Genomic DNA, 18,892 nt, shown 5'->3' with positions numbered 1-18,892 from the left:
TTACAATCATTACTGCGATCTTGCCTCAGGATGTGACCCCTTCATATTCCATACCAAAATGGTTACGATCAAATATATACCAGAATGCAGCTCCTGTCGGGCATTTCTTTTATTTTGTGATCAATCAAGCCGTAGCCTGTGTAGCTGGCGGTATTGTAGGCGTGCGGAATAAAGTTTTGTGGCGGTATTGTAGGCGCGCAGAATAAAGTTTTGGCGGCTGAGCCGCTAATCGCGAGTGGCAAAGCGAGCACCGCTCGCTTTTAGCGGCTCCGCCGCCAAAACTTTATTCGGCGCGCCTACAATACCGCCAGCTACGCAGGCTAACAACCTTTTGCATAAATGGCAACTAAATTTGAATAACAATACTTATTATCAATTATTCAAGCGGTTTTTCAACTGATGAAGGTTTAAGAGTTAGCCGAAACGTCTTGCTAAAATATGCAAGTCAGTGCACTTTTATCGATTATACTTATTATCACTTATTATACATACTTAGCCACGCATTCATGTGAAAGGTCCTGTGTCTGGAAACACGTGTACGAGGTTAAGGTACATAAAGTACCGTTATTCAAATTTAGGCGCCAGATATGCCAAGGGTCCATGGAAACTGGTAGGCGTAGGGAATTAAACGCTAGATTATATGGAGACCAGCCTTAAGAATGAAGTTTACGGCAACCGACATGTGGCAAAAATGATAAAGCAACCTCAGGTTTTGTCGTCTTTTCTTCTAATCCTAAAACAATCCGACAAAAGCGGAAAAAAGATTTATTCACAGAAAATGCAAATTTTATCTCCAAAGTGTACAAACGGCTAAAAACCGAAGAGACGGCAAAAGATCAATTTTATGATTGGCCGTAAGCTTCATTCTTAACTTCTGTTATTAAGAATGGATCTGTTTCTGTTCGCGAAGGCATTTCCGTCCCTTTTTTTGCGGTGTGTTCTGTGTTAGCTTCACAAACCTCGCCCTAAGATGTTTGCGGACGCATGCGCGAGCAGCCGTTCAATTTCAGTATTTTAAAGCGCGCGGTTTGAAATGAAGTGTGGAGAGATAAGGGAAATCGTCTCTAGATCACGACTACTTCCCATTTACTATAGTCATAACTTAGAATGAACTAGATTTGAATTTTTTTTGCCTCATAATTATTTTGGAGTTTTGCGACTTTTCTGAGTGGTAACTAATTTGTCAGAGCGCGAGCAAATTATTACTGCGCGCGAAGTTGAAGTATGTCATAAAGAGAGCAGGCGTCACAAAAGGAAAATAACTGCGTCAATCGATCAGTCGAAAGATTGCTTTTGAAAAGAGAGGACGTGTTGTGCTCTTGTCGGCGAAAAATTCTTATTAGTGTACATTAAACGGATTTAAAAAGTTTACATTTTCACTTTCAACAATCTTGTATAATCACGAGTAACTGCTGTTGCTGGAGGTAAGAAAGAGAATTTCAGGTTTATAATTTTACCTTTGCGCCTAATTTTCAAGCTGCAATATTTGTTTGATTTTTCGCTTCCTTTTCATACCAGGTCAAGTCCAATGAAGGGCACAATTATTGTGATCTTCCTTTTGTTAGCGTCAGCAAATCCCACTGGTCAGTGGGTCACCAAGTCCAGAAACCTTCTGGAGAGCAACACCTGGTATTTTACCCGCTTGGAAATACGTAATGGTAAGTAAGCGAAGTAAAATATGGCTGTACTGTGGAAGGAAAGAGGGATACTTGTTCAAGTTAGTAGTCTACCTCGCTGGCCTTTAAAGGCTCCTCCCTTTTTACCTACATCTCCCTGTTTTTCCTTAATCGTCCAGTTCAGTTTTATTTCCGTTTCACGTGAACGTCCTTTACAGAAGCCTAGTTAATTTTCATCATCGTTTCATGTGAAATACAACTTATTCACACAGTCGAGCAACTGGCTCGTTCAGTCGATAAAGAAGAGCAGCGCGCTCTGTAATTAACAAGAACTTATACGAGAAAATAAGGCTGTTACTAACGCCGGCTCTGAAGCAACTAAATTAGCCAACACTGGAGAAAACGAAACAGGTAGCTAGACACATTTCTGTATAATGGCCTTAATAACCAGGCCGCTATTAATCGATATCTAGCTTGGAAGTTATGCACAACACCAGTCTTCTCTGAAACCTAGATCATCTCATTTATTGAACTGAGTTCTTCCCGCTCCAGACATTCTGTGACACCTATAAGTATAGTTTCTGGCCAAGAACGGTATCGTTGACTCCTGGAACAGTCTTCCATCTGATTACTCGTTGAATAGACTCCTCCGCAAAGTTTAAGGCCACCATCTCTGACCACATGTGTTGAATTTTATTCCATTTAATTTGAACTTTTCCAATTTATTTTTTGTATTAAAATTTTGTTTATTTAATCTTGCACTCGTGACACTAGGTGATTTTGCAAGTATCCAATGTTAATGTCCATTGTTCTTTCCCTCCTATCCAGTCTTTTCTTCCACGTCGCCAGATAAAAACTTTAACAACTGTTCTTCATTGGGTAGAAACTAACTTTGGTAATAGGAAAAAAAAAAACGTTGGGAATTCGTTATTCCTCTCAGTTTCGTCTCAGTATTCAATTTGTGTCAGGTTTAGCGCTTCTGGCTCTACTTTAAGCACTGGGGTTCCTTAAAAATTATTTGTTATAGCTATACTCTTACTATGAAATGCCTGATAGGCGTCTTCTTGGGCTTTGTTTCAGATCTTCTGTTGCCTTCGTTATTTACCATATGTGGAAGTCTATTGGCATTGTCACTGATAGTAGTGAGTACAAAAAGTTCTCTGTGGCCAAAGATGAGGTTTACAAGGAAGACTGGAACCCGCGAAGAACTGTCATCATCTTATATGACACCTCTTTATGTCCAAAGAATCACGCAAAGAAGAAACCAGTCAGCTGCTCAACGTCGGGTTACGCAAGTTAATTTCAACACGAGACCTCTGTGGTGTAGCAAATCAGATAACGATACACGGGGCGATTGTGAATTATGGAAGAGAAGGCGCGAGAAAAATCGCGAGAAAAGGAAAGAAAGGCTCACCAAACGACCGGCGAGAATTAACCCTGAAGAGTTGAAAAGAATCAATCAGAAATGGCACAAGGTGTACGGATTCAAAAACGGAGATCTGTTTCACATTGAAAACGAGTTGGAGAACACTGTTGCTAAAGTTCCTTCAGTTTATTCCAAGAAAGGCAAGGCGATCAGGTTTGATAATTCCGTAGATGTTGTCTACATCCAGAAAGATAATGCAGGCCGTCGAGTGAACAGATCACAGTGCGAAACATGGAGATCTGCAGTGAGAAACACTGAAGTCACATCGGAGCAACAAATTATTGTGTAATGACATTTAAACTGACGTTTTTAAAAACCTGTGCGGAACATTCATTGCTTTTCGAGACTGTATTTAATTGAACTAAGTGTTCGAATTTGCGTTTTTTGGGGGGCGATTTTGTTTATTTCTTAACTGACGTTCTTGAAAATGTGACTTTTATAAGTCTAGTTTGTTGTGTTAATAAACGATTTGTTTTCATAGTAGTATCGTTCTTTGTACAGGGCGGAAGTGTTGTCAAAATGTACCGCGCGCGGGAAAGATTGGAAAACAAATACAATACAGTTCTTCACTCTGAGGCAACAAGCTACTTACATACCAATCAGTCTATATCAGCTATACCTATAGCAGAATCAGAAAATACTATGACTAATAACTAAAACATCCACGATAGTCACGTAGTCAGTGTAACGACACAAAGGGGGATAGAGCCCTTTCCCAAGTAATGTATGATGAGTTGGAAGAGCAAAAAACAAGTGCTCGCACTCCTTTCATAGTTGGCAACCTCTTTCCCTAGGTCTCTCAAGATGAGAGACCCTGGGAACGAGGTTGCATAGTTGGTAGAAGAAAATAAGCTCCCATTTTCTTGTTAGTGAATTGCCTGAAGTGCTAATCATTCAATTTCTGAAAAATGAAGAAAAAATTCTGACTTAACACTCAGGGGGCGTTGTAATTGTCCTCCAATCTTCCTCTTGACAACCTTCAGCTAACTGTTGTAAGCTAGCCTGCGTAGCTTGGCGGTTTTTAAGCAATTTGAGTGCGCTAAGAAAGGGAGCCTGGGAGAGAGACAACTAAGACACTCGTTTGCTCGTTTTCGCGGCTTCGCCGCTTTGTGCGCTCGCGCCCAAATTGCTTAAACAATTGCTCAAACCGCCAAGCTTCGTACGCTAGTTGGAAGCTAAAAAACAATCGCTCAGAAAAATAGTTATACTTGCGAAAATAATTTTTGGTAGATAATGGGACCTTTCCTCATACCATCTCCTTCTTGAAATTATTAACATAAAATACGGTTTCTTTATGGGAAGAAAACGGTATTGTAAACGTATACAGTACAAAAACTTCTGCGGCGGCTAACAACGGCGCGATGCAGGTAAAGACCGAGGAAGACTGAGAACGAATATTCTGTGGTTTGGTGCCACGGGAGGGACTGGGTAACAAATGATGTAAACATGGCGGCCAAAGGCATTCTAGAACGTGGAATCACTGCAATCTGGCAGAAACTTTTGACGGTTGTCAACAATGCCTTGGTCTATCTTGACAGTAGAACGGCTGAATGGATGCATTGGTGTGGTAGTCTTCAAGATTTGATTGATGCAGGAGCTCTTAATGTCTACGACATTGCGTCCCAAAGAGTGAGTCAATAATTTACTAACGCGAACTAAACAGAGAGATAGAGGAGTTTGTTTAGGTGTTATTGATGAAGCGAGTTAAGCTTTAATTAGAGCTAATTAATGTGATTTATATAAGATCATTAGCAAGGAACTTTTAATCTTTAAATGAAATTGTCAAGAATAAAGCAAGCATTTCATAGGAAAAGCAGAAGTACGCGTCGATGATCAGTCTTATAAAACTGGGTACATGCAATTTCTCAGAAGGTTTTCAAACAGATCAGCTAATATTTCACGTATTTTTGCCTTTCATTCTTTATATTTGTGAGTATTTTCGTTGTTTTTGGGAGCGTCACCTTGGGATGATCCGGATCATGGTCTCTCGGATCATGGTGCATCTATGCAAAGAAACTGATGAATCCACTCTGGACAACGATTTATTAGTTTTTTTTTGATACACCATGATCCAAATGCCCCTGGATCATGGATTCTAATTCGGATCTTACCAAACGAGTTGCACCCAATAATAGGCTCTTAGCACAGTTGACAACTTTGTGCTTTAATATATTAGTCGATTACTGCAATATCCATCAATAGACCTCTTCACGTTTTAAGGGGCATTATGGGTAATCAGGGCAAATTTACAAAGAAGCAAAGGTGTAAAACATACATTTTCTTTATATTTACGTTCTGATTTTACAGTTGGAGATAAAACATATACTGTAGATGGAGAAACCCCTTTTCTAGGTTTACCAGTGTTTTTGAGCTGTTGGAGTGACTGTTGTGGGGGCAGGAATTTTTTACGATTAAAACTGAGTAATTTGATCAAGTCTTAGCCGCTGAAGCCACAAAAATAACATCTCCGATACTCTGATAAGTAGGCTAACGCCTAGCTCAATCAAATCAAACATGCTAGTAACCATAGAAAAGGGGTTTCTCTATTTACAGTAAAAGTTTCCCCTTGAAAATGAAACTCAGAATGGAAATATGAAGAAAAACGTATCTTTTGCCGCTTTGTGTCTTTACAGTCTTGCCCTGATTACCCATAATGCCCCTTAAAGCATGAAGGGGTCTATGTCAGGGTACAGTTCATGTGCATATATCCCACCCCAGGATAATTTATAGCATTTCTCCTGATATTTATTTCAATATCTGGGAACCTCATCACAGACCTGGACGGTACCTTTTCATTCTTCCTCACCAAGTTTGTCCAAATGAAAAATATTTTCCTTCTAATTCAGACTAAAATGAAAACATGTGAGCCAACAAAGACCACCAGAGCAAATAGAGGTTGGGTAACTTGTTTCAGGTAATTAGGGAGTGTAAGAAATTCTTGTACAAGGAAAAAAAATAACAAAGATGCAAAATGTCTGCTTTCTAACAAAGTAAAATTTACCATCTAGTGGCACATAGCTAAAGAGATTACATAAGTTGGTAGTACACCCATTCGATAACAGTGGTTCCATAACGGTGGTTATCTACCTGTAACCTAAAGAGATTGGATCATGTGTACTAAAGGAATCTGCGGTCAAGTGTTGATCAATACCCTTGATCGACACTCCACCGAATTCTTGACACTTGACCCTTGATTGACATCTTGATTGATACTTGGTCTACACTAGATTGACATTTGATCAACATCTTGGTTGGCCCTTGATCGACACTCGATCGACAGTTGTTTGATAGTTGGCAGAGTGTCAGCCCACTCACATGTGTCAATCAACACTTGATGGCATGTCTGGGAAAATTAGTTGACTCTCGACCGACCTTCGACCAAGATCAATGTCAATTGAGTGTTGACTGAGTAGCAATGGAGATGTCGATCAAGTGTTGATCGAGATGTCCATTGAGATGTCGATCGAGTGGTGATCAAGTGTTGATCAAAGGTATCAATCAAAACTCAACTGTGGATGCCGAAGTAGTACACATCGATCTGAAAGATCTGTCTTTCATAAAAGGCCAATATGCGTAATATACATACAGAATGGTGTGAATAACTATCTTCTTATTCCCAGGGAGGAAACGAATCAGAAACAAAGGCTGTCTTTATTGTTGGCACACTCCTTCAAAGTGAAACTCTGGACTTAATTCGCACCATTGTAGAATCAAGTGATTTTCAACACTGTACAGTTCTCTGTACTGTGCCAGAATCTGTCCACAGTTTTGCAAGACACTCAGACATAGGAGAAGTTTCACCATTTGGGGAAATATCACAGAAACTTAGAGAGTGGATGGGAAACATGGTGAGTGTAAATCATATTATTTTTACTTTCAAAATTATGCCATGATGCTGTTTTAGGACACAAAACTGAATAATCAATACCCTTTGCTCCCTTGGATTGTAGTGTATCTATGGCTAATCCATCTCCACCCATTCTGATCCCCGGGGCTTTAGTTAGTATTTCACTGTGACCCTATCTCACTGCTTTTCTTATCAGGCATTTGACCTCTGCTACATATTTCTTAGGCTTTCCTCACTGACCTTCTTCACTCATTTTCCTCAGAGGTTTCCTCAGTTGGACTGTTCTATCTATGTACAGTTGGGACCCACTAATTCAAACGCAGTTATTTAGAATTCCCTGTTGTTTCAAACTCAAAACTATTTCCCTTGGATTCCCCCTTCAGTCATCTACTTTCAGCTATTTTGAACTTGCACTATAGGCGAATCTTTGCTGACGTCATTGTTTACATTTTTCCTCATTAACATACAACTTTGCACATAGAAGGCATCATGGTAGACATGATTTTACTAGAAAAACTTAAAGAGCTTGTGAAACTTAGTAAGTGGTGAAATTTTTGGCTCTTTGGGTGTAATATTCAAGGAGAAATTGGCTTTCAAAAACATCAAAATTTCTGTGTGGCAAAAGCGCTAATGAGCTCATACATTCTTTGTAAAATGTTGAGCTTTTAAACCCACATCGCACAAAAAGTATTCAATGCATTGCCCTCAAATTCCTTGGGACAGTTAATTGTGCTGTGCCCTTCCAATATTCAGTATTAATCTCTTTGTAGCTCCATCAGAAACTGTATTGCTTACGGTAACGAGGCAAATATTGTAAACAAAGATTCTCCTATTTCAAACGATTTTTCGTTTTCCCTGAGAGTTCGAAATTGTGGTGTTCAACTTCAGTGACAGCTAACTAGGGAAAGTCATGGGAGTAACTTAAGAGATTGTGAATACAATTTCTGAAGATATTTGATTTTCCAAACACTGTCTATGAATGTCTGTACGTAAGAGCTTAAATGCTTTGTTAAATGATTCATTTTTGCAAACAGTATGCGACTGTGGATGTTCATTACCTGCCTTTGTTCCCTGCTGTGGTTTGTCCAGGACTTTTCATCACTCCAGTTTTTTCAACACTCTTTCCTCTTCTACCATCAGATGTTCCTAGGTTGCAAAAATTCCTCAGGAGTATGGTATGATCTTTAGAATACTAGTGTCGTGTTAGATTAGTTGTTGAAAATGTGACTGAAGAAAAGTAAACTAACATGAAGCATTTTCTGATTTTTTTGTATTATTATTTAACAAATGTCCTGATTTTAATTTAGCTGTTTTTTTTTTGTTTTTTTTAATAGGGTGACAAAAGAATATTCAACTTCCTTGACGATTTTGAGATGTCTTCACTTCCTCATAATTTACAACTTAAAATCAAGGTACAACGTTGTGTTGGTCTATGTTGTGGCTTAATTTTTGTCAGTTTGAAGTTTTTCATGATAAGCTTGATTTTTCTTTCTCTCTGTCTCCTAGTCATCCAATGCCATGATCTGAAACAAATGTTTGTTTGATATATGGATACTACCAATTTGAACAAGCAACACAGTCACAACACAGTCACAACACAGAAAAATTACAGTCAACATGTCACAGTGCTATCAAGTAAACCCTGAATTGACTACAGTACCTATGTTTGATTCATGTGGCATTGTCTCCCGCAACTAATAAAAGTCACTCACATAATTATATATAATTTTTGTCTCTGACATGGTATCATTAAATGATGTTGCAGATGTTTGCATTTGGTATGAACAGTTTATTTGAACTGTTGGAAGTCAGTGAGGATTGTTATGGCATCGGTTACCTCAGCAAAGTTGTCGCTACAGAGTTAGCAAACTTACCAGCAGCAAGAACAAGAAGAAAGGTAAATCAAACTACAAATAAATGTTTCTCTCAGATCTATAAACATGTCAACCCTCCCGGATTTTTTTATTTTGTACTCATCTAGCCACAAACACCTGATCTCTGACTTTGTAGACCACCTTTGTAGTCCATGCAAGCAATCATTGTAAATTTCCTCCTGTTTGCTGGTCTTAGAGGTCATTGGTGACAGACTCCTTCCTCTTTGACAAAAATTAAACTAGTTTGAAATCATTCTGACCTAAAAACAAAAGTTCAATTTACTAATTTAGAGAGGCCTGAGGTCTCACTGGCATCCACTCTGGTTTCTACAGTATATGCTCCTAATAGGTTCCCCCAATATTTTGTTCGGTTGCTTTTAAATTTATTAGATTTATACACCTGAGTGGACAGAAGCATTGTCAAATAGATGGGTGACACAGTGACCCCACAAAGGGTTGAGCTTTCATCTCTTTATCAAGAGTCTGTCCCACTCCCAGTAGACCACTGTGCTTCCTCAAACCACATGAAATGAAGTCTGTTGTTAATTAACACCTTTGTTTTCTTTATTTCATGTATTACCTCAGAGCTCTAGCAGTCGAGGATCTCTGATTCTGATTGACAGAACACTTGACCTGGTTGGGCCCTCGGGACACACATTTGACACACTTGCTGACAGGATCATTCAGCTCTTACCAAGGTTACCACAACATACCAATGATGTGGCTATAGACATGTCTCCACTCTGCTCTCATGGCAGGTATGGCTGTCTTCCCTAGTACCAGGGGATGTTGTTCTTGAAAGATCAGGGAATTCCCCATTGGGGCAAAGAGACTTGGGAGGTCTGCTCTTAAGGAAAACTCCACATATAGAGAGCTTACATTCTTTGTCTCTTCTGTTTTCCAGTTCAACTCCACACACTGTAGCTCCTGGCTGCCTGGCACATCCTAGAGACCCTCCTACACAGGCTCTCCTCTGCTCTCTGATTACTAAAAGACAAAAGGTGACTGGTACACAAAGATAACTTTTTGTTTTATTGGCCACACATGTACTGAACAGAGTTGAATAGCTAGAGCAAAAATAATGTTTAATCCAACATCAACATAATAGATTTTAAATTGACTATAGATCATGCATAGCTCACTTGTTACAAATTGAAGAACTTCTTTATATTGGTATGTGACAAGTTTGTTCTTACTGTAACCACATTCAAAACAGTGACCAGTGTGTACAATCCATGGCTACTTCTACAATCTGTGTGTATTTTCAAAAATCATAGTTTTTCCTGGTGGCTATTAAAGTACATTGAACATTATTTCATGTTTTCCATTGTCAAGGAAAGTCTGGTGGACCTCTCAAGGCAGCTGCAAGAAGCTTTGGCAAAGGAATCACTTGTACAAAAGAGCAAATCTGTGCACAGTAAAATTACAACAGAACAGCTCAAAACTATGACAGAACATTTCAGGTATGCCAAAACTGCAAGTCAAATAAATATTTCCTTGTTTTCAGATTTCTAGCCCTCTACTTCTAAATGTCCACATATATAGGAGACCATAATTTCCATGCAGTCCAGGCAGTCCAGACACAATATGAGAGTTTAGTGGATGAGTGAGATGTGTTAGAGATGTTGCATTGCACTGTCTATTAATTGTTAAGAATATCTTTGTAATAGTTATTGTATGGAAACTAATTTATTATGTGTTCTGGGTTCAGCCTCTCGCTGTACATTTTGAGTGATTTTCTTTCTCTGTTAGGGGTCAACCAAAGTCTCTTCAAAGACACGGTGCACTGCTACAGTTGGTCAGAGCAGCAATAACAGCGTTAAAAAATGAACAGACATCACAGGTGGAGCACTTACAGGCTGTAGAGAAAGTGAGTATTTTAGCAGAATTTCATTATTCACTTCATGTAAGGGCCTGGATTTTGTTGCTAGACAAATGATAACCTTTGCCTTACCCTGTGAGACAGACTGGGGAGATTCCCTTCTCTTTCTGTCTCTCTCCGAGCAGAAAGGGAATCTCTGTTGGTACCTTTGCCTAGGCAGGCTCAAGTTTTGCTGCTCTCTTGAGTCCAATCTCTGCTCCTCTGTGGGAAGGACGTGGACTCCTTTCACTAACAACGAGCCAAATTGAACTTAAACTGGGCTATGCTATCATAGTTCTCAATTATGTTCAAACCCAAACTAATAACTAACCTTGAATTGCTAGTAAGTTTTCTATAGTGCAGTTACTTTACTGAGGTTAGTGAATTTGTTTTATCATCTTATAATTTTCAGGGTTTAATTCTTCATATTGGAGAGCATGGTGTACAGAGTGTTTTATCAGAGCTGATAACAGCCCTACAGTCTGATAAAGAACAGAGGTGTGTTTCTTACCTGTCATTTGTTGACCTACTTATTCAACTAGCTTCTATATGTCTCTAACTGCAACGCTCCATTCGTTTCTTCCACCCTTCTCTCTCAGGCGTCACTTTATCTCCTTAGTTTATGCTTGGATAACTTTCATGGAAACTGGGGCCTTGTCTGAAAGCACTCCTGTCTGTCACATAGCACAGCAACCTGCCTGAGAGCTCACTAGCCACACCATTCTGAAGAGATCCAAGAAGGTTTCCCTGCCGGTGAATGTTTGAGGTCTCTCAAAGCTCAAGCCAAACACCACTCAGGGGTAGTGACCGTACTGATCTTGCTAGATAGCATAACGTTTACAAAACGTACATTGTTTGTACATTTAGGCACTGGCTGTCATACTGTTTAATTTAGTTGAAGTGTTAGCTGTAATCAAATATATGGGTGGTGCATTTTTGTATTATTTCTTTGTAGATTTGCGACTGTAGAGGATATTCTCCAAATCCTGGTATTCCTTTACTCATTGACGGGTGGACAAGAATGTTATGATTCACCTATGGAAGAGGAGCAGATCAAAGTAAGTTTGTAAGTCTTGCCAATTTTAAAAAGGTAGAGCTTTGGGCGCTGCTGGGTGGAGGTGTGTGTTGTTAAGGCTGTTGGCCATGAGTTTAAGGTGTTGAAGATGCTCGTTTAACGTTGTCGTATGGCTTTTCCAGAGAGCCACCTTTGGGAACTAGATTGTTCCAGAAAGTTGCGCAGTGTTTAAAAATGTAGAAGGTTTCTCTTAGGCTTGATTACCAGCTGCTGTTCGGGTAGGGAGCCAGCGCTCCTCTCTCAAACTCTTCTTGGGGTGGAACATAGACTAGACTCGAGTAAGCGGTGGAAATCAAGCCAAGGTTTCAATCGGTGCTACAAGATGGTACAGTGTATTACCGCTAATGCTAACATAGCCCTTTTCAGTCAGACTAAGGTGCACAATGGCCGGCCTTATCCACAAACCCTAGTGGGTTGTAAATCTTCACCATTTGTACCGCTATTCTTATTTTGTGTCTCTCAGAACATCTTGGTGAACAGCATACTCAGCGGAGAACTCAAATGCAGCAGTGACACATTTATAGGTCAGTGACAACCTTATCATATGAACACAGTAGACCACAGTAAGCACAAAGTAGAGTGTGCTCTCTGCTCAAAGAGGCCCACATCACTGGAGCTTATCCCAGCATCTGTGACATGAATTGACCTGGACTATTGCTACCCTCTCTAGATAGGATGGTAGGTATTGCCGGCAGTTGTGGCAAGTCTCCAAATATAGACAGCTGCATTTGAATGCCAACTTGTACCTATCTGCCCATAACCATAGCCAGCCACTGAGAATGATATTGCAGCCCTTTCAGGGACATGCCCGGCTTAAGTGTGACATTGAGAGTTGATTATTATCTTTATTTCTGTATCTTAGGATCGGAGCTTTCGGAGAAGACTGTAAGAACCAGAATTTCTGAAGCGTTTGAGAAAGTGCGCGGAGTTAGCTTGGCAAGGGAGGAACTTCAAATGTTCAGGTACATTTAGCGGAAGCAGGCAAGGTTTCAAGAGATGTTTCACCGGTCTGGAAAACATTTGGAAAAAGTTTTTCAAAGCCTGAGTTTAATACATGGTCAGGAAGTTGTAAATTTTTTGTCAAAATGTTGGAATTCAGTTTTATTTAGGAATATTGCATGTTTTGATAAATAATAAAAAAAAATAAAACATAATAAACGAATATTTTAAGGGGGGGGCCTCCAATCACCTAGAGGTAGTTTTCAGGGGGGTCCTCTAAAAAATAAAAGTCTAGAATATACATTAAATGTCTAAAATAGTGAAGTAAGTGTGTGTTGATGGCATAAGTGAGTGTTGTTGATAACGACTGTGGTATGTGGTCAGTGAAAATTGTTTTTCACTGACCACATGAGCATTTTTAAACCATCCCGCATGGTTCATTGAGACAAATGAGACAAGTGGTATTTGCAAGGACTTCATTCTCAACTAAAAAGAAAACTCCTGAATGAAAACCTCTACACTTTGTTTCCTCACAAATGACTTTGTCATACTTAAGTGTTATTTTCTTCTTTCTTGTCAACAGACATGTATTTCAGACGGGGACTGCATTAAAACCAGCTCAGTATCAACCACTCGTCAAACAGGTTTGTATTCTACACCACTCGTCAAACAGGTTTGTGTTTTTGCACCACTCGTCAAACAGGCTTTTGTTTTCAAGACCACTTGGTAAACAGGTTAAAAGACCACTCGTTTTTACCCACATGTAGGTAAAAAAGAGTTTTCATGTTAGTTAAGCTATCAATGATTTAATTGCGTACTTAAAATTTGTTTTCATCAGTCCTATCTTTTTCAGATCATAGATGGCATATTTAGCCCTGAATCACCTGAGCTTCCAGACATTGAGTTCAAGTCACACGGACTGAAGGATTTCATCAAAACGGGATTTAGGTAAACACTAGCCAAAGTGGGAAAGCTCCAGGCGGGGGCTACTCCCTTAGATTGGCTATATAGGGTCAGGTCTTTTAGCTGTTTTGGTCTGAAAAGGGGTAAAGATTTTAATCATTTTGTCTGAAATAGGTTATGTTTTCCACTCTGGCTTGGCATTGGACATCTTGTTTATAAGGAATTAATTGTTATTGTAGTTCTTCTCAAATGTTTACGCAAATACAAGCCATATCTGGTTATAGCTGCGGTCATATATTAGAGCCGTGTACTAATCGCAAGTAGTGGAAACGTGTTATAAATGTCGTGAATTGATCACTGTGTTTTATTCTTTGATTCAGTTTATTTATGAATGTGAGCAAGCCTCGTCCTAACGACCATCCATTATTGGTGCTTTACATTGTTGGAGGAATCACGTGTTCTGAGGTCCACCAAATAAGGGAAGCGCTTGCTGCATACCATCCTAACACACAGGTCAGTGACCATGTCACTATAGCAACTGAAAACAGGCAGTTTGGAAAGGGAAAGGCAACTATTTGGATTTCAAACTTGCATATCCGCTCAAGTTGAGATCGAGTGCGTCTTATTTCCATGATCTGTAGGTAGTAATTAGTTGTCCTTGTAGGAGGTACAGGGCCGCTCTAATCGTTAGCGTAATGAACTCTACAACTTGAAAACATTACATTAGGTACAGGCTCACAGGCTCACGTTTACAGCTTTCTTAAAGGAGCTCAGTGAGGGTTTTTTCTAGTTATTTTTGCGACGCACCAAATTACATGAGTTAAATTAAGGAAACCTGAAAAAAGTAGTTACTAAGATAGAAAAACACCAAAGAGATAATAATAACTCATAAAGGAACAAGGAGAAGATAAACGCGGCGGATTACAAACGACGAACTTGAAAAATTTAGGTTAAACTTTTCAAGATGCGTTATCTGTTTCATAGCTGCTTTAAAGACACTGAAATAAAACTTTATAGTCGTTAATATAAATTACTACTCTTATGTGCCAACCTTACACCAGCTTTGCGTCAACTTTACGCTCAGTTCGAATTTAAGGATCTTGAACGACATTTAAGTCATGGTGTCAGACAACGGGGTTTTGCCCGACCGGTCGCTCTGAACTCTAAATGGGGAAACGGGCGCTGAGAGGCCTGGAAACTTGTTTCGCTTGACTCGACTGGGGAGTTTAGCTTGGAGCAACCTGCTAGGCTGCGGGAAACTGATGAACTTTTCACGGGTTCCAAGATATCGAACAGATCTGCGTCAAATGGAAATAACGACACTCGTAGAACTTAGGCTTCACACGTTTATTCTGCGCTCTTCAACTTCGACGTAAATCGCACATGTAAATCGAATTACAAGGATAAGAGCACTCTATTTATGCTGACGAAATGCATGATTTCGCCATCTAGGGTACAATAGGCCATTTTTGAGTTGACTTTTGCCTGTGTCAAAACGAGTCCACTCATATGAAAATGCGTCCCACCTACAGGTTCTTTTTCACGCACATCAAATTCATTTTCATATGAAAGGTTTTGCACAAGGACTCGTTTCGAAAAAGAGGCACAAGGTAACTCGTAAGTGACCTGTTGAAGGATAGCCGAATAAAGTCAGCTTGTGACCTGAAAGTATTAACCTGAATACATCAGCTGAGAATTGGCGGTCTCTACAAAGCTAGTTTATAGCGTGCATCTACAGAACGTGTGCCCAGCCTAGAAAGCTGTTTAAAGTCAGCTTTACTTTAGAACATAACTTGAAAATTGGGTTTTCTTTCGCGGTAACATTTCAGTATGCTCAGAGACAAATCCATTCAACTTATTTACCGCGAATACTACTGTTTTTATCCAGGTGTATAATATAAACCAACTTTAAATTTTCCGTAACTGAATCTGTGTGTTCATCATGGATGTGCTGGTTGGGAAGATGCCATTACTCTTCATCACTTCCCCATCAACGTTTTGTATATTGAATGTTATGTATATTTTAAATTTTTGTTTCAGCTCTTGATTGGTAGTACACGGCTTCTGAAATGTGATGATTTGTTTGAAGAAGTTTTCCTTCAGGACAATTTGTTCCCAGCCCTTCATTGATGATCTTCAAAGCAAACTTTACAGAGAAGAGGCCACAGAGTTCTGTCACCTCCATGACATTTCAGGAAGTTTACTGCGAGGTTTTGTGCAAGTTAGTAGAAGTACAATTGGCGTCACGCATCGTGTATCCAATGACAAGTTGTCCAAGCAAGTGGTGAACCGATCGAGCAGAGGACAGACTGATAACTAATAGACCATGATTAAAGAGAAAGCGAGAGTAAACCGTCGATATCAAGAGGAGAAATGCTCCCAGATTTTTAAGAAATGTTTTGATAAAAGTGGTTGACTGAATAATATAATTATAGTATTGTTACAAACGACGTATATTATTTAAAAGTAGAAACAAGAATAAGTTTGTGCATGGACATCGACTTTGTAACCGTAGCGACTCACAGTTGCCAATTTTGAAACGTAGTTTTTGACTAAAACAAAAAGAGTAAGGAATTTTCTTTACTTTATTATTGCTCTTTTGAACTTAAAGAAAATTGGTAGAATATAAAGCGTTCGAGGGCCTTATTTATAGTTTTAAAATGAAATAAATGAAATAAACCTTGTGGCGCAGTCTTTTATTCCATGAATTCGTTCTCATTGTACTGACTGAAAAAAAATACATGAATGTTTATACACGTACACCTTTTTATCGTTTACTGACCCCTAAATGTAGATGTCTCTTAAAGTCTTTTTAGGGAATGTTCTAACATTTTGCTATTCAACGTTTTACATATTTTCACACGAATATAAGGTGACCAAAGGTCACTCTCACGGCCCTGGTTGTTATTCTTGTGAGTTCAGTTTATTTGTCTTCTAGCTTTCTTGTCAACGACCACTTCTTGGGATCTTTTGAAAAACCCAAACACGTCTATAAGTTACTGTTTGAGAAGGTTAGCCCATTACTAGATTAGGTAATCGCTATACGCCAGTAATGTAAGCCCCGGGTGTAAGTCGTGCAAGAATAGTGTATCGCTGCCAAAGGTGAAGAGTCCTTTATCATAAAGTTAAAAGCTACGAAATTAAAATAAAATTGAGGGACACGCATCAGTTCGGCTCGTCAGCTCTATTCAAACCACTGGGGCCCGTTTCTCGAAAGCCCCGCACTGAATCTTTTCGGGCCCGAAAAGCCATTTCTCGAATAGTTAATCGGTATTTAAAGACAGAGAGGTGTATACGCCTAAAACTTCTTGAATGAAGAGAACCTCTGTATTAAGAACATATGAATAAAACTGCTCTGCAGTCAAAAGGTTTGAGATCTTGCTACGGCTTTCCGGATGAGAAAACTTTTCGGGACCTTCGAGAAACGGGCCCCAGGGCGCAGAAAAGAATTCTCTTCTGCGCCCTCATTGAAACCCTTGCTTTACCCTAGCTTTATTTCGCACGCCGTGCGCGAAAACACTGTCTTAACTCTGTCTTTGAAACCCGATCGGGACCCGAGCCCGGGGGGGGGGGGGGGGTACTTTGGGAATTTCTGGGTGGGGATGTGCCGCTTGGACCCTGGAACCCTTAACCTATACCAGAGCTAGTTCAGCTGAATTTTGCTACCCTATACTAGAGTAAAATTCCCAAATCCCCCCATCTATCGACACTGTTGAGGCTGATTTGTGTAAATTTAAACTTGCCGATATGATTTTTTTATATTTTTGAGTGGCAATTCCTGGTTTCCTTAGTCTAGATAAAATCTTCAACCAACTAGTCAGTTTTGTGAAAAATTATAACCTTTTCTAGACCCAAACGCTCTGATTTATATACCCTATCCTAGAGTAAACGGCTTGAAAACCATACCCTTCACAGCGGCACATACCTATATAGCCCATATATGGCAGTGCCGCCCTCCCCCGGGACTCGAGCTCTGTTAAAAGAAATCTACAACCTGACCGTTCCAGCCATGAAACTTTTTCAACTTCAGGTTGATAAATCGCTAAGCGTTGTATGGTCAGAATTTGTCAGGCTAGTAGTATTTTAAATACTACGATGCTTTTTTTTTTTCTTCTAAAATACGATATTATATTTCTTTGGTTATTTGACTTTCTTTTGTCACCTCGGCATTGATTGATGGCCATGAAACTTTTTCAACTTCAGGTTGATAAATCGGTAAGCGTTGCATGGTCAGAATCTGTCAAGCTAGTAGTATTATCAGTGTTATTAATATTCTAATGTCTTTCTAAAATCCGGTAAATTCTTTGGTTATTTGACTTTCTTTTGTCACCTAGGCATTGATTGATAAGTACAATATTAAAACTGGGAAAAAAGGGCATCATTATTGAACCATATTTTACACATGTCTTACATGCCGCACAATTACCGCAACCTTTGGTATGGTACTTGCTTATCTGTTTAATTTTATTAGCTTAGATAAGAATCAAGTTCCTCAAAAATTAAAGCCGTAAATAAAGTCGAATTACTATCATTTTATTTCGTCGGGTGCATCTTTGTAAGGATTGAGGATTGAGGGAGATTATTCAAGTCTATTTTCAGGAATTTTGTTTCAAGACTTGATTTACATGTTATTTAGGATTGACCCATTTTATTATCACAAAAACAGCTTGTTAGAGTCGTCACCACTTGTAAACATGCACAGACCACCCACTGATTTGGAGAAAAAACTAACATGTGGTCCGCCAATGGCACATTATATATATGTAGGCGCAACTGTTTTGCTAAGCTGCTTAACTTTTCGTTTGGACTTTGTGACGAATTTTAACGAATTAAATGATATTTAGAATAAGCGTTTTAAACGTAAAACAAAATTCACCGTGTTTCGCTCGTAAAAATATGACCAAAATAAAGTAAATGATCTTTATTTTTCTCTTTTGATGATTTGATATGCTAGCCTTTGCAGTAATGACATGAAATACTTCAAGGTTTTCTTTGTTCAGCCCTGAGAATTCGTCTGAGTGAAGGAGTTCACCTCTTTCGTTGTTTCAAAACACAGGTTCACAGGAAACAGTAAAAACAGAGGAAATTGCAAAGTAACAAAGAGATAACATTTTGTTTTTTCTTATCCAGTTTATTAACGGAAAGTGTATGTCGTTTTCATTTTTTGTGGTTTTGTTTTTCCACGCGCCAGTTATTCTTTGCTTTTATCTAGTGTTTAATTCATTTTAATGAAGAGAATCTTTTTATAAACGAACAATGCTTTTAGATGAAGTGAAAGAAGAGAGGAGATAAAAAATTTGCATACAAAGCAAGGCGGGAAGATCGACACAACAGCATCGCAAAGAGGCTTG

General features: G+C 39.1%; 2 protein-coding genes across 2 annotated transcripts; both read left to right on the top strand.

Annotated features, from left to right (window-relative positions):
• Positions 1-1,528: 1,528 nt before the first annotated feature.
• On the top strand, positions 1,529-3,936 carry LOC149118484 (uncharacterized). The gene is made up of 2 exons (XM_089274112.1): positions 1,529-1,658; positions 2,697-3,936. Exons 1-2 carry the CDS (start codon positions 1,529-1,531, stop codon positions 3,329-3,331), a joined length of 765 nt encoding a protein of 254 aa, XP_089130238.1. The 3' UTR covers positions 3,332-3,936.
• A 520-nt stretch (positions 3,937-4,456) lies between these two features.
• LOC110066488 (sec1 family domain-containing protein 2-like) lies at positions 4,457-16,225 on the top strand. Its single transcript, XM_020773719.2, has 17 exons — positions 4,457-4,671; positions 6,663-6,890; positions 7,924-8,064; positions 8,224-8,301; positions 8,655-8,786; positions 9,349-9,521; positions 9,668-9,764; positions 10,099-10,226; positions 10,516-10,633; positions 11,037-11,122; positions 11,580-11,682; positions 12,163-12,223; positions 12,562-12,661; positions 13,222-13,282; positions 13,492-13,586; positions 13,922-14,054; positions 15,582-16,225. Exons 1-17 carry the CDS (start codon positions 4,489-4,491, stop codon positions 15,669-15,671), a joined length of 2,007 nt encoding a protein of 668 aa, XP_020629378.2. The 5' UTR covers positions 4,457-4,488; the 3' UTR covers positions 15,672-16,225.
• Positions 16,226-18,892: the final 2,667 nt, after the last annotated feature.

The sequence above is a fragment of the Orbicella faveolata genome, unplaced genomic scaffold (assembly GCF_042242905.1).
Source record: "Orbicella faveolata isolate gen_17 unplaced genomic scaffold, um_ofav_v1 contig_1, whole genome shotgun sequence".
Taxonomy (NCBI): Eukaryota; Metazoa; Cnidaria; class Anthozoa; order Scleractinia; family Merulinidae; genus Orbicella; species Orbicella faveolata.
The sequence above is the reverse complement of the archived record's forward strand: the minus strand, read 5'-3'. Positions and strand labels throughout refer to the sequence as shown.